General features: G+C 42.3%; 1 protein-coding gene across 4 annotated transcripts in view; it reads left to right on the forward strand.

Annotated features, from left to right (window-relative positions):
- Positions 1-931: 931 nt before the first annotated feature.
- GOLM2 (golgi membrane protein 2) overlaps positions 932-26,660 on the forward strand; it is a 122,744-nt gene continuing 97,015 nt past the window's right edge. For 2 of the 4 annotated variants that reach the window (XM_008016789.3, XM_008016791.3), the window contains exon 1: positions 939-1,579. In XM_008016789.3, coding sequence (XP_008014980.1) covers positions 1,253-1,579 — 327 coding nt within the window. In that variant the 5' untranslated portion in view covers positions 939-1,252. Of the gene's footprint in view, positions 1,580-26,660 lie in introns of all 4 variants that reach the window. The other 2 variants (XM_008016788.3, XM_008016790.3) reach the window with 2 other exon arrangements.

Below are 26,660 nucleotides of genomic sequence, written 5' to 3' on the forward strand. Positions count from 1 at the left end.
TTTTTTTTTTTGCGTTACTGAAATTCACACTTAACATATAAACAGCCTGCTATATGCAGAGAGCAATGGTGTTTAGAGCCCAATGATCTGGATTCACGCCTATTTAAAACCAGATATGAGAAAGTTCCCAAACATCTTTGTGTCTTGGATTCTTCAACTGTAAAAACTGCGTTGTTGAGAAGATGAGACTAGGTGCGCAAAACAATTTGTTAGAGCTATTATTTCTAACCCAGAATGTGTTCGCTGTCAGTAACAGTGCATTAGTTACGATTCATCGAAGGCAGCTTCTGGACTTTCTGTTTGGAAGCCCAGCTGAGGCAAAAGCAGCGGTGCGTTTAAAAACTGGAGCTCGCCACATTCTGAAATTCTTTCGGTTCGCGAAAGCAGTAACCTTGGAAACGAGACTGGCACCTCCCCTTTCAGTCCTAAAGCTTGGTTTCTCCCGCTTTTCTCCATTATGTTTAGGGCATCGCTATTTTACGGTCTTTTTGTTTTTTCTTTCCACATCATTAGCACAAAAGAGAAATTCCCCTTCTACAGAAGCAAGTACAAAACCTTTCTAGTTGCCCCTTTTTGGCTGCAGCTCACCTACTATTTTTTTCTATTCCGCGGTCGCAGCCCCAGACGTCCTCAAAGACAAATATTTTCGCGAGGGCCAGTGTAGGGCAGGAACTCCCTAGACCTTGAATCAAGGGAATCCAGTAGGTAAGAACAGAAAGGACTCCGACCCAGGTACCTGAGACATCTGAGACCGCCAAAATTAACACAACAATCTACGTGACAGAGAAAATTCTCGCGAGAGAGGACTGCAGGGAGACGAGATGAAGCAACGTTCTCGCGACAAGAGGGGGTGTCGGCGGAAACTCGGAAATGGTCCCCTAGACGACTCGGCCCCAGCCAGTGGGTGGGGCCAGAGTAAATCCGCCCCCTTCCGGTTTTTTTCCCCGCCTCCCAACCGTGAGGCGTTGGGTTCGGGGCGCGGGCTGCTGGGTTCTCACGGTTCCCTCTGGCAGGTGCGGGGTCGAGTTCAAAGCCTCCGGAACGCGTTTTGGCCTGATTTGAGGAAGGGGGCGGGGAGGGACCTGCGGCTTGCGGCCCCGCCCCCTTCTCCGGCTTGCCGCCGACGGATAAGCCCGCCTCCTCCCTCGGCCGGCCCTGGGGCCGTGTCCCCCGGGTAACTCCAGCCGAGGCCTGGGCTTCTGCCTGCAGGTGTCTGCGGCGAGGCCCCTAGGATACAGCCCGATTTGGCCCCATGGTGGGTTTCGGGGCCAACCGGCGGGCTGGCCGCCTGCCCTCTCTCGTGCTGGTGGTGCTACTGGTGGTGATCGTCGTCCTCGCCTTCAACTACTGGAGCATCTCCTCCCGCCACGTCCTGCTTCAGGAGGAGGTGGCCGAGCTGCAGGGCCAGGTCCAGCGCACCGAAGTGGCCCGCGGGCGGCTGGAAAAGCGCAATTCGGACCTCTTGCTATTGGTGGACACGCACAAGAAACAGATTGACCAGAAGGAGGCCGACTACGGCCGCCTCAGCAGCCGGCTGCAGGCCAGAGAGGGCCTGGGGAAGAGATGCGAGGATGACAAGGTAAGGACTGCCCCTTTCTCTTCAACCCCCATAGTTTCTTTTTTCTCCGGGGTCTGGGGCGGGATGTTAATCCGCTAGCGGTTGTCTTATCCCTTCCAATATTGCAGTCCTGAAGGCTCCTTTCACCCCCAACAACCCTGTTTCTGTCAGACTTTTCCCGGTTTATCAGTGCCATGTTCTCTGGTCCCTGCCAGACAAAAATGACTGTAAATTCTGGTTCTCAAGAGTGGGCTGTGTGCAGATGCTGCCTATTCTCTGAGCTCAGCTGGTGAGCTGTCAATAGTAATCATCTGGCCTATGTGGCCCCCTTAGCTTCAAAGACACACAAATCTGGCGACTGCCAGGTTTGGTATGGTTATTGTCTCATTTTTATTCCGTGCACACTGAACAATATTAATTTCGTTATTTAAAGAACGAAGCTGCCTCTGACTCCTCTACCCTATGGTAGTCACCATATATTTTTTCAGCTGTGTAACTTTTAAAATCTCTACAGGGTGATGTATTGAATAAATAATGAGCTATGACTGCCTTTTTGTGATCAAAATGTTACGATAGATGGGCCCTCGAGCTATATGTGAGCCACACTTGTGTCTTGGACATAGTTGATCAATCGTTATGTACTCAGTTGGAATTGTTAATGGAATTAGCCAAAAGATTAGAATCTAAAAATAAATTTTAAGCAATGGAATGTCATGTCAGTGTCTTCATTGAAAGAAAATAGAATGAAATTTTGTATAGCTAAGTAGCTATTAGGGTTGGTGTTTTATACAGATGGAAAACTATACAAAGTTTTAAATATAAAAAGTTTAAAATTGAACTGTAATCATACTTGCTACTAAATAATCCTTGTTTTCATTAGCTCATTGGTAACTATATTAATAATTTATGACTTATGCAACTTCTGTAGGTATAGTAGAGTTATGAAAATTTCTGGGCAGGATAGTAGATGCCTTTCTTTCTATGCACTTCTTTGGTAATCTTCACATTTTTGTGTGTAAATGCCCGTTATAATTACAAGTTTTACTTTGCATATGAAAATCACTTACGGGTAAGTCATTATAAACTCTCTGTGAGCTTCTAACTTTCCTGTTGACAGCCTCTACCTTGCTTTCTTATTTCAGGAAGATTAAGGCCCTCAGCAAAGTGCCTCCCTATAACCCCCTCCTCTTCACCATAATAACATAGACATGCTCTGATAGGGTCAAGGAATCAATAAATTTATATGCGCTACATGCTTAACTCTAAAGACTGAAAAACTCTTGGGCACAGTAGGTAGAAATCCATGAAAGGTTGCAGTATTAAAGTAAGGTCTTCCTACTTAGAATGGTTAAGCATTACAATTCACATTCTTCTCTCTGGTCTCAAAGGAAAGTCTCTTGTAGTAATTAATATTCTCGATTCCATTCTTTCAGCCATTGGACTTTGTTTGTTTGTTTTGAGACGGAATTTTGTTCTTGTTGCCCAGGCAGGAGTGCAATGGCGTGATCTCAGCTCACTGCAACCTCCGCCTCCCAGGTTCAAGCGATTCTCCTGCCTCAGCCTCCCGAGTAGTTGAGATTATAGCCGTGTGCTACCACATGTGGCTAATTTTGTATTTTTAGTAGAGAAGGGGTTTCTCCATGTTGGTCAGGCTGGTCTTGAACTCCCAACCTCAAGTGATCTGCCCACCTCAGCCTTCCAAAGTGCTGGGATTACAGGCATGAGCCACCATGCCCGGCCCTTTTTTTTTTTTTTTTTTAAGAGATGAGTTAATGGGTGCAGCACACCAACATGGCACATTATACATATGTAACAAACCTACACGTTGTGCACATGTACCCTAAAACTTAAAGTATAATAAAGAGAAAAAAAAGAAAACAAAAAAGAGACAGGGTCTCACTGTGTTGCCCAGGCTTGAGAGCAGTAGCTCTTCACAGGCATGATGCGCTACAGCATTGAACTCCTGAGCTCAAGTGATCTTCCTGCTTCAGCCTCTGAGTAGCTGGAACTGCAGTTGTGCACCACCTTGCCCAGCTCTACTGCACTGTCAGTCTCAGTTTGTTTCACTTTTTACCTTCAACAGGATGTGGGTGTCCCCTGTTCTAAGTAAAGAAAAAAAATCTATATATTCCTTTCTTCAAATCAACACATTTGTTTTTTCACTTTCATTGCTAGAGTCAAATTATCGATGGTCTACAAATGTTCCATCTACCTCTTTTTTCATACCCATCCTAATCTTAAAAAGTCTGCCATCTTTCTTTCCTCTCCTTTTCTGCAACTATTATCTTGAAGGTCACAAATGGCGGTATTCCTAGTCAAAACCAAAGAACATTTTTATTCTTACTCTATTTGACCTCTCAGTCCTTTGGTCCTGTTGATTGTCTCTAGCTATTTGGAAACTATTTCCTTTCTTGCTTTTGTAATATTGGACTCTCCAGTCTTATCTTCTTCACTATATTCTTTGCTGGATTTATTTTTTCTTTCCAGTCACCTAGTAAGAGACTCTATTCTTGAGGCTTTGCTCTCCCCTGAGAGCAGTATTCTCCAAAGTAGTGTTAAACAGAATACTCTTCTTGTTATATTTCTTAGGGTGGTGAGGAGAAAAAAAAAACCTCTTCTGGAGGGAAATGTTAGTGTATCCTCCTCTTGGAATTCATGTCTGCTGGAATATAAAAGCTCTGAGAAATCCATTAATAAAGAAGCCTATTCAATTTTGTTTAACTCAGTCTTGTTTAGTTTATTTGATCACAGGTTACTATTTTCATGGCTTACCTATTATGGTATAGAATAATATAGCAAAGCACACTAGTTTGGGAAATATTGCCCTGGGTATCTTAACTACTTTTAAGTGTTTGGCTAATATTTTATGCAGTTGGCTCACAAGACTGTATCTCTTACTGAATGTCAGTTCTGTATATTTTTAAAAGTTTTTTCTTTTTTAGTTTTGTAGAGATAAGGTGTCGCTATATTGCCCAGGCTGGTCTCAAACTCCTTGCTCCAAGTGATCTTCTTGCCTTGGGCTCACCAAATGCTGGGATTCCAGGTGTGTGCCACAGCACTTGGTGTGCCACTTCTGTATTTTGAGCTGGCTGTAACAACTTTCTTGGGCTGCTTGTGAATGTCTGTTCTTGGTGGTTAATGAGGACTCTCTGAGCTGCTTAGTAGAAAGGGTAGTCTTGGTCTCTGTCTTTTAAACTTAACAGTTTTTCAGGGATTTTTTGTTGTCATTGTTGTTCTTTGTTTGTTTGAGACAGGGTCTTGCTTTGTCACCCAGGTTTGAGAGCAGTGGTGCGATCATAGCTTACTACAGCCTCAAACTCCTGGGATCAAGTGATCCTCCCACCTCTGCCTCCCAAGTAGCTGGGACTGTAGGTGCATTCCACCATGCTGGTCTAATTTTTAATTTTTTGGTAGACATGAGGGTCTCATTATGTTGCCCAGGCTGGTCTCCAATTCCTGGCCTCAACTGATCCTCCTGTCTTGGCTTTCTAAAGTGCTGGGATTATAGGTGTGAGTCACCATACCTGGCCACTTAACAGTTTTAGATCTGGAAAATTATTGCAAAGATAGTATAGGGAGTTTCTATATACCCCACACCCAGTCTTCCCTATTATTAACATGTTACTTAAGTATGATGCATTTGTCACAATTAATGAACCAGTATTGATACCTTGTTATGAAAGTCCATACTTTATTCAGATTTCTTCAGTTTTCTCCTGCTGTCCTTCTTTAATTCCAGGGTCTCATCCAGGGTACTACGTTATATTTAGACGTTATGTCTCCTTAAGCTTCTTTTCAGTCTTTTATTGTTTTTTAGACCTTTTCTTGTTTTTGATGATCTTGACAATTTTAAGGATTACTGATTAGGTGTTTTATAGAATGTCCCTCAATTGGGAATTGTCTGAGTCTTTTCTCAGGATTAGACTGCGGTTATGGGTTTTGGGACAAAGACCATAGAAGTAAAGTACTAATCTCAACACATCACATCATGGGTATGTTTTTCAAAATGATTTATCACTGCTGATGTTAACCTTGATCACCTGGCATGAGATAGTGCTTGTCAAGTTTCTCCACTACAAGGTACTCTTAAAAAAAAATCTGTTTCCATAATCTACACTTTGGAAGAAAGTATGTTCACCCTCACTTAATGAGTGGATAGTTATGTTTTTCCTCCTTAAGGGCAGAGTATCAACATAAACTATATGGAATTCTTCTGCACAGGAGATTTGTCTCTTCTCCCTCGTTTATTAACTTAATAATTCACTTATCTCAGTATGGACTCAAGGATATTTATTTTATACTTTGGCTTATAATCCAATATTAGTTTATTTTTTATTGCTCAAATTGTTCCAGATCTGGCCATTGGAGAGCTCCTTCATTAACTCCTGTATCCCCTTTTTACTTTTATAGTGCCAGAAAGTACAGCGAACTTCCACATACCTTACACCCAGTTTCATTGTGACATACCCTTTTCTTACTTTTTGGTACTTCAGATGCTCTAGGTCTATCTTATACATTTCCTACTCCAGTCCTAGAGTCATCCATTTCTCCAAGGAGCCCTGGTTCCTTTTATTGGAGAATGGTGTTAGAAACCAAGGTCTGCGGCTGGGCATGGTGGCTCACGCCTGTAGTCCCAACACTTTGGGAGGCCAAGGCGGTGGATTTCTTGAGGTCAGGAGTTCAAGACCACCCTGACTAACATGGTGAAACCCCATCTCTACTTAAAAATACAAAAATTGGGCCGGACGCGGTGGCCCATGCCTGTAATTCCAACACTTTGGGAGGCCGAGGCAGGCAGATCACAAGGTCAGGAGTTTGAGACCAGCCTGGCCAGCATAGTGTAACTCCGTCTCTACTAAAAATACAAAAAATTAGCCGGGTATGGTGGCATGCACCTGTAGTCCCAGTTACTCAGGTGGCTGAGGCAGGACAATTGCTTGAACCCCGCAGTTAGAGGTTGCAGTGAGCCGAGATTGCGCTATTGCATTCCAACCTGGATAACAGCGAGACTCCATCTCAAAAAAAAAAAAAAAAAAAATTAACCAGGCATGGTTGGGGGCGCCTGTAATTCCAACTACTTGGGAGGCGGAGGCAGGAGTATTGTTTGAATTGGGAGGCAGAGGTTGCAGTGAGCCAAGATCGTGCCACTGCAGCCTGGGCAACAGAGTAAGACTCTGTCTCAGAAAAAAAAAAAAAAAAGAAACCGAGGTCTGCATGGCAGATATGCTCATTGCTACTATAAGGTTATCTTTGGAAATCAAGGTATCCTTTCTCCAGAGGAATCAGAAAGGTGATATTTGGTTTCTTCCACATTATTATGCCATTCTATCACTTCCAGTCTATTACCTGGGCTACTAAACATATAAATTCTTTTGTTTTTTTTTTTTCTGAGATGGAGCCTCACTTTGTCACCCTGGCTGGAGTGCGGTGGCGCAAGCTCAGCTCTCTGCAACCTCCGCCTCGCAGGCTGAAGTGATTCTCCTGCCTCATCCTCCTAAGTAGCTGAGACTACAAGAGCATGCTACCATGCCTGGCCAATTTTTTATTTTTCAGTAGAGACGGGATTTCACCATATTGGCCAGGCTGGTTTTTAACTCCTGACCTCAAGTGATCTGTCCACTTCGGCCTCCCAAAGTGCTGGGATTACAGGTGTGACCCACTACATCTGGCCTTGAACGTAGAAATTCTTTAAGGGAGCTTTAAGTTGCTACTGTCTTGTCCAAAGAAGTGAGAAACAACCCCCACTTCTCTGAGATTCCCTCAAACTTTCTTATTTTTTAACCTTCCCTCTACAGGGTTTCAGCCTGGAGGGGTAGATTAATTTGCTAGGGCTGCCATCACAAAATGCCACAGACTAGGTGGCTTAAACAGCAGAAATTTATTTTCTCACACTTTTTAAAGTTGGAAGTCTAAGACCAAGGTGACAGCAGGGTTGTTTTTCTCTGAGGCTTCTCTCCTTGGCTTGCAGATGGCAACCTTCTTGCTGCTTTATTGTGACATGATAGTCCCTCTGTATGCACACATCCTTGGTGTCTTTTCCTCTTCTTAAAAGGATATGAGTCATATTGGATTAGACCCACTGTAACTTAAGCACTTTAAAGACCTTGTCTCCAAATACAGTTACATTCTGAGATCCTGGAAGCTGGGACTTCAACATGTGAATTTGGGGGGAACACAGTTCATCTTAGAACAAGGGAGATCCGTCACACACACACACACACACACACACACACACACACACACACACACAGCCTTTTATTTCCTCTATCAGAAAAGTCCTTATTTCTCTTTCCTCAGTATAGGGCAAGTCAAGCTCTTGGTAAATAAAAGGAGCTGTTAGAATGTAGAAAAAGTCCTCAAAATTGTCGCTTTATTACACACACACACACACACACACACACACACACACACACACACACACCAGTTTTGAGGTTTGAAGCTGAATAGTAAATGACCTTTTTTCCCTTTAACAACCGTAATTCTCCCTGAGGCAGCGTATGCCTTTAGTTGAATGGGGAAAAGTTCATGTGTCAGAAAGGAGGATGAGAAGCATATTACAAAAAAATGTTATTTGGGGGAATATTTTGGAATATAATAGTAATCTCTCTTATTCTTGAGAGGTTTGAGTAAATTGATTAAAATTCTTAAAACAGTGCTTAATGCATTGTTATTCTACTGTTGTTATTCTACAGCTACTTCCTTATTTCTTTTCTGCCTTTTTTCCAGGATGGGACTGTGTCTGTGTTCCTGCCCAAGATCTGGTGTCAGCTCTAGCCTACCTGCCTCACCCTTTGCTCCTGAATGTCTGTTTTTGTTGTTTGTTTGTTTTCAATTTCTTGGTTCATTTCCAGTTAGGCTTAGTTGGCTCCTCCCATAGGTTTCTTAGTTGACTCAGCTTGCCTTCTATATTTTGAGTGTCAAAATATTCTATATTATTGCCTTCTATAATTTCAGTGTCAACCTTCTACAGTTCTAATATGTTGCACATGATAATTCCTGCCTTTGCCTCTGCCTCGCCAGCCATAATCTGGCCAACTTTTAACTGTAATTGCTACCTCAAATTATTCATAAATCAATCAAAACTGATAACTCCTCCGAACAGTATCCCTTTCCTACCGTCTTGGTCCTTATAAATGATGCCCATGCAACCATTGTTTAAGACTGAGGTTAGAAATTTGGTGTTGTCTTTGATTCGTTCAGTATATCATATTGAGTGCTTCAACATGCAGAGGAGTTACGTGATCGAATTTAAAAAACGTCATTCTGACTGCAGAATAGAGAACTTAGTAGATCCCTAACTACTCCCCTTTCCTTGGTCTCCATTTCTTTTTTTTTTTTTTTTTTTTTTTTTTTTAAATTTATTTATTATTATTAAACTTCAAGTTGTAGGGTACATGTGCACAACGTGCAGGTTTGCTACATATGTATACTTGTGCCATGTTGGTGTGCTGCACCCAGGTCTCCATTTCTTTTAGTCAGTTCTCCTGTGAAGCCAGCCTGAACTTCCTCAAACCTTATTTTCAGAGTGGCTATATTACTCACTGACTACATCAGGTTAGAATTCTGCTGTCTCATCTTTAAGGTCTTCCATAGAGTGGCTCTAGCTACCATTGTCTCTTACTATCTCCTGACCCACTAAATTGTATTTCAGGCTAATTGTTTTGCTTACTTTTGCCTTCCCACCTGCCTTTCTGTATCATGTTAATTCCTGTTTCTGTGCCTTTGTTCCTGCTGTTTGACTCTTAGCTTCTTGCCTCTTTTCTGTATATTTATTCCACCAATTGTTTTTTTTAAATTGAGATCGAGTCTTGCTCTGTCGCCCAGGCCGGAGTGTAGTGGCACGATCTTGGCTCACTGCAAGCTCTGCCTCCTGGGTTCACGCCATTCTCCTGCCTCAGCCTCCCGAGTAGCTGGGGCTATAGGTGCCTGCCACTATGCCCAGCTATTTTTTTTCTGCTTTGAGTAGAGACAGGGTTTCACTGTGTTAGCCAGGATGGTCTCGGTCTCGATCTCCTGACGTTGTGATCCACTTGCCTCGGCCTCCCAAAGTGTTGGAATTACAGGCATGAGCCACCACACCTGGCCTTTTTTTTTTTTTTTTTCAGATGGAGTCTCGCTCTGTCACCCAGGCTGGAGTACAGTGATGCAATCTTGGCTCACTGCAACCTCCACTTCCTGGGTTTAAACGACTCTCCTGCCTCAGCCTCCTTAGTAGCTGGGATTACACGTGCGCACCACCATGCCTGGCTAAATTTTTTTGTATTTTTAGTAGAGATAGAGTTTCACCATGTTGGCCAAGCTGGTCTCGAACTCCTGACCTTGTGATCCACCCACCTTGGCCTATCAAAGTGCTGGGATTACAGGCGTGAGGCACCACGCCCAGCCTATTCTACCAGTCTTTTATCCAGCTTCTGATCCATGTCCACTATGAAGCCCCCTGGGACTTCTGACCTGGAACATGCTTTTCCTTCTTTTTTATTTTCTTTTTTTTTTTTGAGATGGAGTCTCGCTCTTGTCTCCCAGGCTGGAGTGCAATGGTGCGATCTCAGCTTACTGCAACCTCCGCCTGCCAGGTTCAAGCGATTCTCCAGCCTCAGCCTCCCAAGTAGCTGGGATTATAGGCGCGCACCACCATGCCCAGCTAATTTTTTTTTGTATTTTTAGTAGAGATGGGGTTTCACCACGTTGGTCAGGCTGGTCTCAAACTCCTAACCTCAAACTACCTGGGCCTCCCAAAGTGCTGGGATTACAGGTGTGAGCCACTGCTCCCAGCCATGCTTTTCCTTCTTTATACACCATTTACATTTATTGTTTGAGCTTCACTAACTTATTTTGTTCGTTTTTTACTAATAGCTTATTGTGTGTGAACTTTGTTTTCTCAACAAAATTTTAAGTTCTTTGGGGAAGGACTACGTTTTAAATTTTTTCCTGTGGGAAAAATAGTTCTTAGTGCTATTACAAAATGTACGGGGTTGATGTGTCTCCCGTAAAAGGATATATTGAGGTCTAAATCACCCGTGAATGTTATCTTATTTTGGGAATAGGGTGTTTGCAGATGTGATCAAGTTAAAATGAGGTCATGCTGGATTAGGGTAGCCCCTATTAATTTATAAGAAAAAAAAACAGGATTAGGGAGAACACCAGGTGCATGAATACACAGAGACACACAGACACATTGGGAAGACCACATGACAGATAAAGGTGGAGACTGGAGTTATGTTTCCACAAACCAAGGAATTCCCAGGGCTGCCAGAAGCCAGAAGCCAGAAGCCAGGAACCTCCCCCTAGAGGCTCCAGTGGGAACGAGGCTTTGGCAACACCTTGATTTTGGACTTCTAGCCTACAAAACTGTCCTCTAGCACTGTGAGACAGTACATTTCTGCTTTATGCTATTCAGTTTGTGGTACTTTGTTACGTCGACCTAAGAGACAAATACACATAAGGCATACTTAAAAGTTAATTTGATTTTTTGACTAGATAATGTTTTTTTTTTTTTTTTTTGTTGAGACAGAGTCTCACTCTGGCGCCCAGGCTGGAGTGCAATGGTGCAATCTCAGCTCACTGCAACCTCTACCTCCCGAGTTCAAGCGATTCTCCTGCTTCTTCCTTCCAAGTAGCTGGGATAACAGGCACGCACCACCACACCCGGCTAATTTTTGCATTTTTGGTAGAGACGGTGTTTCACCATGTTGGCCAGGCTGGTCTTGAACTCCTGACCTCAAGTGATCCGCTGGCCTAGTCCTCCCAAAGTGACTAGATAAGTACTCTAAGTACTCTTATATATATTGTGTGGCAGTATGGTTTACTGGAAAGAACAAGGTCTTTTGGAGTCAAACAGACTTGAGTTTTTCATTCCACCATTATGTTACCTCTCCTTAAGCCTGTTTCTTCACCCATAAAATGAGGAGGATTCATGAAATAAAATATTTAGAGTCCTGTCCCATACAAAGCTTGACATTTAATAATAATAGTTCCTTTCTTTCATGGGTGCATTGGTGTAGCTAATCTTGAAGAAACTTGCGGCTAGGTATAGTGGCTTATGCCTATAATCCCAGCACTTTGGGTGGCTGAGGCAGGAGGATCACTTGAGGCCAGGAGGTTGAGGCTAGCCTGGGCAACATAGCAAAAAAAAAAAAAAAAAAAAAAAGCTAGGCTTGGTGGCACATGCCCATAGTCTTAGCTGCTTGGGAGGTTTAAGCAGGAGGATCACTTGAGCCCAGGAGTTTGAGGCTGCAGGGAGCTATAATTGTGCTACTGCACCCTAGCCTGGCAACAGAGTAAGACCCTGTCTCAATAAAGAAAGAAAAGGAAAAAAGAAAAGAAGAGAGGCAAGGCAGGGAGGGGAGAAGGAAAGAGAATAAAGGAAAGGAGGGAGGGAGGGAGAGAGAGAGGAAGAAAGAGGGAGAGGGAAGAAAGAAAAGAAAAGAAAGGGAGGGAGAAAGGAAGGAAGGAGGAAAGTTAGTCTTGTATTATTCTATTGAAACCCAAGTATATTAATTCAGTTGACAAAAATTTATTAAATATACTGAGCACTTACTGTACTGTACACTAAAATGATCTTTAAAACATGTTCTCACTTTTCTTTGTCTCCCTTTCTTATTTTTGTATTTCTCTGTTTTTTCTTACTCTCCTGATAAAGGACTGAGTAATCTCAGGAGGTTCCATGGAGATCATAAAACAAGCTGCTTTTTGAAAAATGATGACTAGGATTTAGTTGTGCCAAAAAAAGGTAAAAGGACATTCAGGGAGCTCCCTTTCACTTACCCCATAGAGGAAAACAAACAGTTCTTATAGTGTGGTGTGTAGCATCTATCTCCTGAAGTGATAGGGAGTACCTTTTGACTTATGACCTCATTAAACAAGAGGAACTAGTCCTTAAAATTTTTGGTTGAAGACCTTGAAGTTCCCCATGTTAGCCTCTTCCTCAAAAGAAGGTTAAAGTTTCCTTGAATTCAAAGTCCAGGCTTTTCTCTAGGGACAGGCTGGGCATGCAGTAATTTCAGTTTCTCACAGTGCTTCAAGGCTCTCTTTCTTGTTCTTAATTAACTTTATTTAACTTTCTTACACTGTTTCTGGCCAGGTGGTTCCTCTTTTGAACAGTGTTGCCTCAAAGCTTTTGCTCAGGTGCTTTCAATGTCTGATTCTTTCTCTTTTCCAAACTACATTTTTCCCCTGAGGTTGACTTCAAAACTTATATCCATGAAGCTTTTTCTATTTAATATAAAATGATTTGCTTTCCTTTTACAATTTCAATTTTCTATATCCAATTTAAGTTCAACTTAGGGCAAAATTTTTTCTCATCTGATGATTAACAAAGGCCTCTCATAGCTCACTGCAGTCTCAGACTCCTGGCCTCAAGTGATCCTCCCACCTCAGCATCTCAAAGTGCTGGGATTACAGGCATGAGCCACCATGCTCGGCCACATTTTCACTCTTAAACTTGACTCTCTGTAGCATTTTATACTGATGATCTCTCCTATCTGAAACTTCTTCCCTTTAGCTTTAATAACATCCATTTATCCTGGTTATCCTATCCTTTTCCCACTCAATGTTTATCTATGCTCTGCTTCCATCTCTAACCCCATTTTAATTTCTTTATTGAACAAATATGTTCAAGTTTCTATTTTGGATCAGTTACTGTGCTGCATGCATATCACATAGTGAACGAGTGAACAAGACAGATATGGTATACGTTGACTATGGAACTTACCCTTGAGCAGGGTATATGATGGGAAGACCTAACCTATTTTAGAGGTTTAGGGATGACATTCTTGAGAGACTTTTAGTTGAGTCCTAAAAAAAGATCAGGATTTAATGAGGCAAAGATTGAGTGAGAGGTTTGGGATAAGAGGTCAGGAGAGATGAAAAGAGGGTTCCAAATGTAGAATGTTGCATATTTTATTTTTATTTTATTGCATATTTTAAAGCACAGGATATCAGCTGTGTATGGTGCTACATGCCTATAATCCCAGTTACTCGGGAGGCTGAGGCTGGAGAATTACTTGAATCCAGGAGGCAGAGGTTGCAGTGAGCTGAGGTCATGCCAAGTGCACTCCATCCTGGGCTACAGAGGTAGACCCTGTCTCAAAAAAAAAAAACTTAGGAGCCAAGATTGTAGCGCCACTGTACTCCAGGCTGGGCAACAGAGTGAGACCCTATTTCAAAACAAACAAACAAAAAGTTCACTATGTGGAATGAGGGAGCTAGAATGAGTGTGATAATATTTGATGTTGCACTGCAAGACTGGATTCAGATTGCGAAAAGATTTGTGAGTCATGTTAAGGGCAATAGGAAGCCATTGATTGGCTCTCTTTTTCACATTTAATTTTTTTTCTTTTTGAGATGGAGTCTTGCTCTGTTACCTAGGCTGGAGTGTAGTGGCGCGATCTCGGCTCACTGCAACCTCCACCTCATGGGTTCAAGCGATTCTCCTGTCTCAACCTCCCAAGTATCTGGGACTACAAGCGCACGCCACCACACCCGGCTAATTTTTGTATTTTTAGTAAAGACAGGGTTTTGCCATGTTGACAAGGCTGGTCTCGAATTCCTGGCCTCAAGTGATCTGTTCACCTCGACCTCCTGAAGTGCTGGGATTATAGGCATGAGCCACCACACCTGGTGGTTCTAATTTTTTTTCTTGTCTTCCAATGATATATTGTGAATTTTCTTTCTTTCCTATTTTTTTTGTGATGAGGTCTCACTCTGTTGCCCAGTCTGTAGTGCAGTGTCACCATCTCAGCTCACTGTAACCTCCACCTCCCAGGCTCAATCGAGCTTCTTGCCTCAGCATCCCAAGTAGCTGGGACTACAGGTGCACACTACCACGCCCAGCTAATTTTTATATCTTTTTGTAGAGATGGGGTTTCATCGTGTCACCCAGGCTGTTCTTGAACTCTTGGACTTAAGTGATCTGCTGGCCTTGGCCTCCCAAAGTGTTGGGATTACAAGCATGAGCTACCATACCCAGCCTGTGAATTTCTTGACTATAAAAATATAGTCTAGGCCAGGCGCGGTGGCTCATGCCTGTAATCCCAGCACTTTAGGAAGCTGAGGCAGGCGGATCACGAGGTCAAGAGATCGACACCATCCTGGCCAACGTGGTGAAACCCCGTCTCTACTAAAAATACAAAAGTTAGCCGGGCGTACTGGCGGGTGCCTGCAGCCCCAGCTACTCGGGAGGCCGAGGCAGGAGAATCACTTGAACCTGGGAGGCGGAGGTTGCAGTGAGTGGAGATTGCACCACTGTACTCTATCCTGGGCCACAGAGCGATACTCCATCTCAAAAAATAAAAAAATAAATAAATATATATATATGTAGTCTAAATCTAGTATAAATCTAACACTTAATATTTCATACTATTCCCTATGTCTGGACTCAGTAAATATTTGATGATTGATTCAGCGATTTGTACTGGTTCTTGAACCAATGGGTGCATAAATATGTACTAAGGTTACCACAGATATTATCCACATATCTGATTACACTACCCTTTCTGAAAGACATAACTAAAATATTCAGATGTAAAACTACTGCTTGTCAGCTCATCTTTCTAGTATACATAGAATATATCTTTTATTTGAAGCATGTTATAGTAGATCTAGAATAATATTTTATTCATTTAGAAACTCAAAAATATTTTTCTGATTCAATTTAGTGTTTAAGTGAAGAGAACCAAAACCTTGGGATTAGCTTCACGGGGATATAATGAAAAAAAGTTTGACTTATAAGTATAACTTGGATTTTTGTTTGTTTTTTTTTTGGTGACAGGGTCTCATTCTGTCACCCAGGCTAAAGTACAGTGGCATGATCATGACTCACTGCAGCTTTAACCTTCTGGACTCAAGCAATCCTCCTGCCTTAGCATCTGGAGTAGCTAGGACTACAAGCTTGTGCCATCACACCTGGCTAATTTTTTTTTTTTTTTTTTTTTTTTTTTTTTTTTGAGACAGAGTCTCGCCCTGTCATCCAGGCTGGAGTGTAGTGGTGTGATCTCAGCTCAGTGCAACTTCCGCCTCCCAGATTCAAGCAATTCTCATGCCTTAGCCTCCTGAGTAGCTGGGATTACAGACACATGCCACCACGCCTGGCTAATTTTTTTATTTCGTAGAGATGGGGTTTTGTTGGCCACGTAGGTCTCAAACTCCTGACCTCAAGTGATCCACCTGCCTCGGCCTCCCAAAGTGCTGAGATTACAGGCATGAGCCACCGTGCCTGGCCACAGCTGGCTAATTTTAAAATTTTGTAGAGATGTGGTCTTGCTGTGTTCCCCAGGGCTGGTCTTGAACTCCTGATCTCAAGTAATCCTCCCACCTCAACCTCCCAAAGTCCTGGGATTACAGGCATAAACCACCATGCCTGGCCTATTCAAGTTTTATCATGAGATTACAGCAATTCAGTCACATCTTCAGCCTCCACTTTTTTTTTTTTTGAGACAGTTTTATTCTTGTTGTCCAGGCTGGCGTGCAATGGCATGATCTCGGCTCACTGCAACCTCCACCTCCCAGGTGCAGGCTATTCTCCTGTCTTAGCCTCCCGAGTAGCTGAGATTACAGGTGCCAGCCACCACGCCTGGCTAATTTTTGTATTTTTAGTAGAGACAGGGTTTCACCACGTTGACCAGGCTGGTCTCGAACTCCTGACCTCAAGTCATCTGCCCGCCTCAGTCTCTGAAAGTGCTGGGACTACAGGCATGAGCCATTGCTCCCAGCCCTCCAGGCTCTACTTCTATTTCTAGTTCTCTCTCTTTCTCTCTTACTCTGTCACTTAGGCTGAATGCAATGGTGCAATCACAGCTCACTGTAGTTTCAACCTCCTGGGGTCAAGCAGTTCTCCCACCTCAGCCTCCTGAGTACCTGGGCCATAGGCCCAAGCCATCACTCCCGGCTAATTTTTAAAAAATGGTTTATAGGCCAGGGTCTTGCTATGTTGCCCAGGCTGGTTTCAAACTCCCAGACTCAAGTGATCCTCCTGCCCTGGCCTCCCAAAGCACCGGGAGTACAGGCATAAGCCACCGTGCCTAGTCTAATTCTAGGTCTCTTGCTATTTGTACCACATCTGCAGTTACTTCCTCCAATGAAGTCTTAAACCCCCTCAAAATCATTCATGAGAGTTGGAATCGACTTATTCCAAACTCATGTTCCTGTTAATATTTTAGCCTTCTTCTATGAATCACAAAGGTTCTTTTTTTTTGAGACACAGTCTCTGTCACTCAGGCTGGAGTACAGTGGCACAAATAATGGCTCACTGCAGCCTTGACCTCCCTGGACTCGGGTGATCCTCCTACCTTAGCCTCTCGAGTAGCTGGGACCCACAGGCTCATGCCACCATACCTGGCTAATTTTGTATTTTTTGTAGAGATGGAGTTTTGCCATGTTATCCAGGTTGGTCTCAAAATCCTAGGCCCAAGCAATTTGCCTGCCTTGGCCTCCCAAAGTGATGGAATTAATGGCCACTGTGCCCAGCCACAGTTTTTATTTTTATTTTTATTTTTGAGACAGAGGCTTGATCTGTCACCCAGGCTGGAGTGCAGTAGTGCGATCTTGGCTCACTACAACCTCCCCCCCCTGAGCTCAAGTGATCCTCCCACCTCAGCCTCCGAGTAGCTGGGACCACAGGCATGGGCCACTACACCTGGCTAATTTTTCTATTTTTAGTGGAGCAAGGGTCTTGCCATGTTGCCCAGGCCAGTCTCGAACTCCTGAACCCAAGCGTCCGCCCGTCTCTGTCTCCCAAAGTGCTGAGATTATAGACCTGAGCCCCTGCACCCAGCCTCTACAAATGTTCTTAATGGCATCTAGAATGGTGAATCCTTTCCAGAAGACTTTCAATTTATTTTGCCCAGATCCATCAGAGGAATTACATCATAGCAGGTATAGCCTTATGAAAGGTATTTCTTAAATAATAAGACTTGAAAGTAGAAATTACTCCTTGCTCCATGGGCTGCTGTTAGCAGACATGAAAACATTAATGTCCTTGTAAATCTTCATCAGAGATCTTGGGTGACCAGGGACATTGTCAGTGAGCGGTAGTATTTTGAAAGGGATCTTCTTTTTAAGTAGTATATCTCAACAGTGAACTGAAAATATTCAGTAAACCATGCTGTAAACAGATATGCTATCATCCAGGTTTTGTTGTTCCATTTATAGAGCGTAGATAAAATAGATTTAGCACAATCCTTAAAGACTAGGATTTTAGGAATGGTAAGTGAGCATTGGCTTCCACTTAAAGTCACCAGCTGTCCCTAACAAGAGAATCAGCCTGTCCTTTGAAGCTTTGAAATGAGACATTGACTTCTCTGCAGCTATGAAAGTGCTAGATGGCATCTTCTTCCAATAGAAGGCTGTTACATTTACATGGAAAATCTGTTGTTTAGTGTAGCCACCTTCAGTGATCTTAGCTAGATTTTCTGAATAACTTGCTGCAGCTTTTTCATCAGCACTTGCTACTTCCCCTTGCACCTTTATGTTATGGAGATTGCTTTTTTTAAAAAAAACTTCATGAACCAACCTCTGCTGGCTTCAGACTTTTCTTGTGCTCTCAGACTCTTCTTTTCTCTTTACCTTTCACCTTTCATAGAATTGAAGAGATTTAAGTCCTTGCTCTGGATTAGGCTTTGGTTTAAGGGAATATTGTGACTAGTTTGACCTATCTGGACCATGGAAACGTTCTCCATATCAGCAACAGTAAGGCTATTTTCTTTCTTGTTATTCATGTGTCACTAGAGTGACGCTTTGAATTTTCTTAAAGAATTTTTCCTTTGCATTCACAACTTGGCTGTTTGGCACAAAAGGCCTAGCTTTTGGCCTGTCTCTGCTCTTGACGTGCCCTCTTCACTAAGCTTAATTATTTTTAGCTTTTGATTTAAAGTGAGAGACATACAACTCTTTTACGTGAACACTTAGAGGTCACTGTAGTACCGTTTTTGTCCCAGGAAATAGGGAAACCTGAGGAGAGGGAGAGAGATGGGAGAATGACTGTTCCATGGTAACTCCCATTATCCTTTCCCCAACCCTTGGCAACCTCTATTCTACTTTCTGTTTCTATAAATTTGTATATTCTATATATACACACACCATTTATTGATTAAACTCACTGTCCTCTATGAGTGCAGTTCATGGTGCCCCCAATTATAATAATAATGAAGGTCACAGATCACAGATCAGCATGGCAGATGTAATAATGAAAATTTTGAAATATTTTGAGAATTATCAAAATGTGACATAGGGACATGGAGTGAGCACATGTCATTGGAAAAATTGTGCCAATAGATGCTCGATGCAGGGTTTTAAGAAATGCATAAAGCAAGGTGCAATAAGACAAGGTATGCCTGTATCCAAGTTATATTGCTTATCATCAGGGACTTGTCTCATAAGCTGGAAACTAACATGATACTAATTCTCTCTTTTTTTTTTTTTTTTTTGAGATGGAGTCTGGCCCTGTTGCCTAGGCTGGAGTGCAGTGGTGTGATCTCTGCTCACTGCAAGCTCCACCTCCCAGGTTCACGCCATTCTCCTGCCTCAGCCTCCTGAGTAGCTGGGACTACAGGTGCCCGCCACCACGCCTGGCTAATTTTTTGTATTTTTAGTAGAGACAGGTCTTCACCGTGTTAGCCAGGATGGTCTCAATCTCCTGACCTCGTGATCCGCCCGCCTCGGCCTCTCAAAGTGGTGGGATTACAGGCGTGAGCCACCGCGCCTGGCCCACATGATATTAATTCTCAATGGGCAGAATGAAATAAAACCATTTATTGATATAGTGCTTTTATGATTTTTCAAAGTTTATCATATGCATAAGTCATTTATTTTGGAAAGTTGAATACCATGTGGTATGTGATAGGGATTGAAAAATAGTAAGACTCCCTTTCTTTGAAGAAGTGAGGGAAGCACACATAGAAAAATAATCCATAATGCATGATTAAATGCTATAGTAAAGCTACTTACAAAGGGTTTTGAGAATACAGAGGAATAACTGATTAATTTCCTTAGGAAGTCAAGAATGAAATAATTCACTGAAAAGGTGATCTTTAGTAATTTAACAAAATGAGAAAGGGTTAAGGACAGGAGGAACATAAATGAAGCCAGGAAACCTGGAAAGTATGTTATACCTTCACAAAAGGTCAAGCGGTAGAATAGGAGAGTGTAATGTAAGGTACATGGTATTGAGAAGTAGGGGAAATTATGTCTGAGTTAAAGCTATTTGGAGCCAGAATGATGATGATTATTGTTATTACTGTTTTATTGTGGTAAAACATCTATAACAAAATTTACTATTTTTACCATTTTAAGTGTATAATTTAGTGGCATTAAGTACATTCACAATGTTGTGTAACCATGATTGCTACCATCTATTTCTAGAACTTTTTCTATCCCAAACCAAACAAAACCTCTACCCATTAAGCAGTAATTCCCATTGCCCTTCCCTCCAGCCTGTGGTAACCTCTATGCTACTTTCTCTGTCTATGAATTTGTCTATTCTAGATACCTCGTATACGTGGATTATACAATATTTGTCCTTTTGTATATGGCTTATTTCACCTAGCATAGTGTTTTCAAGATTCGTTTATGTTGTAGCATGTATCAGAACTTCATTCCTCTTTATGGCTGAATAATATTTTATTGTATATATACACCATGTTTTGTTTTTCATTCATCTGTTGATGAACACTTGAGTTGTTCCCTTGTTTCAGTTATTGTGAGTAATGCCTCTATAAACGGTGGTGTACAAGTATCTGTTTGAGTCCCTGGTTTCACTTCTTTTATGTCTAGCAGTGGAAATGCTGGGCCATATTCTATATTTAACTTTTTTTTAGAGACAAGGTCTCTCTCTGTCACCTAGGCTGGGTACAGTGGCATGACTGTGGCTCACTGCAGCTTCGACCCACCTCAAGCGATTCTCCCACCTCAGCCTCCTGAATAGCCAGGACTACAGGTGCGTGCACCAAAAGCACAGGCAACAAAACTAAAAAATTCACAAATGGGATTACATCAAATTGAAAAGCTGTACAGCAAAAGAAAACTATCAATAGAGTCAAAAGGTACCTACAGAGTAGGAGAAGATATTTGGAAATCATATATCTGATAAGGGGTTAATATCCAAAATATATAAGGAACTTATACAACATAATAGCAATGAACAACCTGTTTTAAAAATGGGCAAAGGACTGGAATAGACATTTCTTGAAAGAAGACATACAAGTGGCCAACAGGTACAGTCATATGGAAAAATGTTCAACATTATTAATCATCAGGGAAATGCAAATCAAAACTACAGTGAGATACTATCTCACACCTGCTAGAATGATTATTGTCAGAAAGGTGAAACATAACTAATGTTGGTGAGGATATGGAGAAAGGGGAACCCTTGTACATTGTTGGTGGGAATGTAGATAGCCACTATGGAAAACAGTATGTAGGTTCCTCAGAAGTTTAAAATAGAACTATTTTATAATCTGGCAATCCCACTTCTGGGCATACATTTAAAGGAAGGCTACCAGGGACTAGGGGAAGGGGAAAATGGGATATTGGTCAAGGGGTACAAAGTTTCAGTTATGCGAGATGAATAAGTTCTAGAGATCAATGTATATAAGCATATCAGATCATCAAATTGTATACCTTAAAGGTATACAATCTTTGTCAAATATCCCTCAATAAAAAAGTAATTGAAAATAAAGTAAATAAAATTTAAAAATTCTATGAGATTCCCAATTTATTGTTTTAGCTAAAAAGACTAAAGGCTAAAGACTTTTTTTTTCTTTCGTGTTTTTTTTTTTTTGAGACGGAGTCTTGCTCTGTCGCCCAGGCTGGAGTGCAGTGGCCGGATCTCAGCTCACTGCAAGCTCCGCCTCCCAGGTTCACGCCATTCTCCTGCCTCAGCCTCCCGAGTAGCTGGGACTACAGGCGCTCGCCACCTCGCCCGGCTAGTTTTTTGTATTTTTTTTTTTTAGTAGAGACGAGGTTTCACTGGGTTAGCCAGGATGGGCTTGATCTCCTGACCTCGTGATCCACCCGTCTCGGCCTCCCAAAGTGCTGGGATTACAGGCTTGAGCCACCGCACCCGGCTCTTTTGTGTTGTTTTTAAGCCATATTTAGCAGTGGGACTTTGTAGAAATAGTAAAGACATTCTACTCCTTTACGTAGTAATAGCTAATGTTTATTAAGCCCTTACCATGTGCCAGCCAGTGTTGTTAACACTTTGTTTATCTCTGACATAAACTTTTTGACAATGCTATGAGTCAGACAATATTCTCATTTTATAGATGAAAGAACTGAAACAGAGAAGGTAAACAGTATGTCCAAGGAAATAGAGCTAACAAGTAGTGAATTCAGAATTCAGACTCAGGCAATCTAACCTTAGAGGCCCTGTCCCCTCCCCGCCTTTTGGTTTTTTTTTGATACAGAGTCTTGCTCTGTTGCCGAGGCTGGAGTGCAGTGGCATGATCTTGGCTCACTGCAACCTCCGCCTCCTGGGTTCAAGTGATTCTCATGCCTCAACCTCCTCAGTAGCTGGAACTACAGGCAGATGCCACCATGCCTGGCTAATTTTTGTATTTTTTGTAGAGACTTGGTTTTGTGATGTTGGCCAGGCTGGTCTCAGACTCCTGACCTCAAGCGATCTGCTGGCTGTGGCCTCCCAAAGTACTGGGATTATGGACGTGAGCTACTGCACCCAGCCAGAGCCCCTTCTTTTAAGCACTATGTTATTGGGTTTCTACATAGTCACAGTCTTAATTTACTTTGTGCAGCATTAATTACATGATGCAAGTTTAAGAAATATCTAGAAAAGAGCAACTAAAATCACCAAGGGATGAAAGGGTAGTCACAAGAGAACCAATTAAAAAAAGACCTAGAAAGGCTGGGAGACCAAGGCGGGAGTCTCTCTGAGACTAGGAGTTCGAGACCAGCTTGGGCAACATAGTGAGTCTCTCTCTCTCTCTCTCTCTCTCTCTGTGTGTGTGTGTGTGTGTGTGTGTGTGTGTGTGTATATATATTCAGATAGCCAGGTGTGGTGATGCATGCCTATAATCCCAGCTACTTGAGAGATTGAGGTAAGATCCCAGGAGTTAGGATCAAACTCCTTTGATCCCAGGAATTTGAGGCTGCGGTGAGCTATGATTGTGCCACTGTACTCCAGCCCGGATGACAGTACAAGACCCTGTCTCAATCAATCAATCAGTCAATTAAAAAATACATATGGCCAGGCATGGTGGCTCACACCTATAATCCCAGCTCTTTGGGAGGCCAAGGCAGGTGGATCTTGAGGTCAGGAATTCGAAACCAGCCTGACCAACATGGTGAAAGCCTGTATCTACTAAAAATAGAAAAATTAGCTGGGCGTGGTGGCACATGCCTGTAATCCCAGTTACTCTGGAGGCTGAGGCAGGAGAATCGCTTGAACCCGGGAGGCAGAGGTTGCAGTGAGCCAAGATTGTGCCACTGCACTCCAGCCTGGGCAACAGAGCGAGACTTCGTTTCAAACAACAACAACAACAAAACGAACAAACAAAAAAACCAAACATACATACATACCTGGAAAAGTTCTGAAAACATATGATGAAAGAATATGGATATAAACTTTCCATACGAATTCCTGCAAGGTAGTTTTATACTTACACATATTCTACTTTATAAATGATGCATTCTTATAGATTATGCTACTGCCTTGATGCCACATGTGGTATTTCTTACGTTAACTGAAAAAGAGAAAACTATTTCAGAGCTTAATGGGGAAAGTTTCTTAGCAGGTTTTACTTCCTTAAATGGTTCCCCTCCCTAAGAGGAGAAACATTTTTCCCCCAAAAATGTTGTTATGGTGCCTGGAATGCCTCCAATTAGAGATTCATTCACCGAGGCATTCCAGGCACCGTAACTTTAATATGAATTAATGGCATAGTGTCTATATTTTTCAAATGAAATTCAGGACGTGATATCTGAAAAATATTGCTTTTTTAGTTATTATTATTGTGGTAAGTGTGTATGTGATAAAAAATACATACCTTCAAAGGAGTGGGGGAGAGACAGTCCTTCGAAGGGCCTGGGATGAGAACTAGAAATATTTGCCAACATTAATGAACTATCAAAAGTCTTGATGATTAATTCATTCTAACATAAACCTAACATAGGATTTCTTTTTTTATGTGAGTGTGACAGAGTCTCTCCCTGTCGCCCAGGCTGGAGTGCAATGGCGCGATCTTGGCTCACTGCAAGCCTCCCAAGTAGCTGGGATTACAGGTGCCCACCACCACGCCTGGCTAATTTTTGTATTTTTAGTACAGACAGGGTTTCACCATGTTGGCCAGACTGGTCTCGAACTCCTGACCTCAGGTGATCCACCTGCCTCGGTCTCCCAAAGTGCTGGGATTACAGGTGTGAGCCACCGTGCCAAGTCATTAACATAGGATTTCAAATCCTTGAAATTTAAAGTTTGTGAACTTCAAACTTGCATGTTCTTGGGAGACTGTAACAAGAAAGAGATTAAAACTGCTGAATAAACTATAATTGTTCTCCAACTTTATCTGGACCTCTAATCTATTACCTCTTCCTTTCTAGCAGCCCTGTGTATTCTTTACTTTTCTCCCTATCCAGCTAAGATTTTGTTTCAATTTAGTTTCTTGCCATTACCCTCTCTTTTACATGCCGATTTCAAGCACAGCTGCAGAAAATCATATAATCAGGTTTGCAGGAATTTATGATCAGCAAACTCAACTGGGTTTTCAGTAACACCTTACATATTATATTTCTCCAGGCAACACACCCTTTTCAACAACTCTCAGATCTCTGCCCTCCTTAGGCCCATTTTTTTCTCCTTTCTCAAGCTTGGTAGGCGATCTTGTTTCCTGCTTGACCAAGAATTGGACTGATAAAACTTTAACTACCAAATCTGTAGGAATACTTACATCTGTACCCATCTGTCTTTCCTCTTTGTTAAAATAAAAAAAGTTTTCATACGTTCTCCATGGCCAGTGTCTCTACCTGTTCTCTTGATCCAGTGTCTTCCATTTTTTCAAAGACTTTGTAGAATTAGTAATCCAATCCTCCTCTTATATTCACCCTCTCAGTCTATACTTGCTCCTCAGCATTTAAAAAATAGTTGTCTGGCCTGCCACGGTGGCTCATGCCTATAATCCCAGCACTTTGGGAGGCCAAAGCAGGCAGATCACTTGAGGTCAGGAGTTCGAGACCAGCCTGGCCAACCTGGTGAAACCCCGTCTCTACTAAAAAATACAAAAATGGCTGGGTGTGGTGGCTCAGGCCTGTAATCCCACCACTTTGGGATGCCAAGGTGGGCGGATCACAAGGTCAGGATATTGAGACAATTTTGGCCAACATGGTGAAACCCCATCTCTACTAAAATACAAAAAATTAGCTGGGCGTGGTGGCATGCTCCTGTAATCCCAGCTACTTGGGAGGCTGAGACAGGAGAATCGCTTGAACCCGGGAGGTGGAGGTTGCAGTGAGTTGAGATCGCACCATTGTACTCCAGCCTAGGTGACAGAGCAAGACTCTGTCTCAAAAAACAACAACAACAACAACAAAAATACAAAAATTAGCCTGGTGTGGTGCTGGGCACCTGTAATCCCAGCTACTTGGGAGGCTGAGGCAGGAGAATTGCTTGAATCCAGGAGGTGGAGGCTGCAGTAAGCCAAGATTGTGCGACTCACTGCACTCCAGCCTGGGCTACAGAGTGAAACTCCATATCAAAAATAAAAAATATTTGTCTTACTTCCCCTTTCCAGGAAAATTTCTTGAAAAGACATTTTATCTCTACATTTTCTGCTTTCATCTGCATTTTCTCCTCCTACTCTTGATAATTTCAGCATCTTTTCCCCAGCATTCTATGTTCTTGGCTTCTTATCTCTCAGTTTATTTCTTAGTCTCCTTTGCTGACTTTACCAAAATATTCATTATTAAATGTTATAGTTCATAGTTTTCTGTCTGAAATCTTCTCATTCCACTCTCTTACTAAATAATCATATTTACTCATAAAACTTGTTACACTTTATGTGCTAATGACTCCAAATCTGTATCCTTTTTCCAGACTTCTCTCTTGTTTCTTGCATATTGCTATATCTTTAGGCCTTACACAGTGTCTTTCACTTAGCAGGTGTTCAATAAATGTTTGTGACTGGCTGACTGACTAAATGAGTAAACTTTATAGTAATTCTTTGTGATTCTTCTTAACAGACCAAGATCAAATACTTTGTATCCCCAGGTCAAGCAAATAGTGGGTACTCAGTAAGTGCTTTATAAATGACTGATTGAATAAATAATGAATAAGCACCACAATAAAATAAAATTTCTTAGTAAGATGAATGAGTGAATTTAAAAAAACTTTGTGCTACTCATTATAGCCAGTCAAGACCAAAGACTTTATTTATTCTCTTTGAAAATGTAACTGGGGGCCAGGCACCATGGCTTACGCCTGTAATCCCAGCACTTTGGGAGGCCAAGGTGGGTAGATCACAAGGTCAGGAGATTGAGACCATCCTGGCTAACACAGTGAAACCCCATCTCTACTAAAAATATAAAAAATTAGCCGGGCGTGGTGGCGGGCGTGGTGTAGTCCCAGCTACTCGGGAGGCTGAGGCAGGAGAATGGTGTGAACCTGGGAGGTGGAGGTTGCAGTGAGCCGAGATCGTGCCACTGCACTCCAGCCTGGGCGACAGAGTGAGATTCTGTCTCAAAAAAAAAAAAAAAAAAAACCAGAAAAAGAAAATGTCACTGGGTAGGCCGGGTGCGGTGGCTCACATCTGTCATCCCAGCACTTTGGGAGGCCAAGACAGGTGGATCACCTGAGGTCAGGAGTTTGAGACCATCCTGGCCAACATGGTGAAACCCCATATCTACTAAAAATACAAAAATAAGCCGGGCATGGTGGTGTGTGCCTGTAATCCCAGCTACTCAGGAGGCTGAGGTGGGAGAATTGCTTGAACCTGGGAGGCGGAGGTTGCAGTGAGCCAAGATCACACCATTGCACTCCACTCTGGGCAACAAGAGTGAAACTCCATCTCAAAAAAAAAAAAAGAAAAAAGAAAATGTAACTGATAACTGGATATTAGTTATACTAAAACTTGGTTTAAGAAGATAGTAATTCATTAGCAGATAA

This window comes from Chlorocebus sabaeus, chromosome 26 (genome assembly GCF_047675955.1).
Source record: "Chlorocebus sabaeus isolate Y175 chromosome 26, mChlSab1.0.hap1, whole genome shotgun sequence".
NCBI lineage: Eukaryota > Metazoa > Chordata > Mammalia > Primates > Cercopithecidae > Chlorocebus > Chlorocebus sabaeus.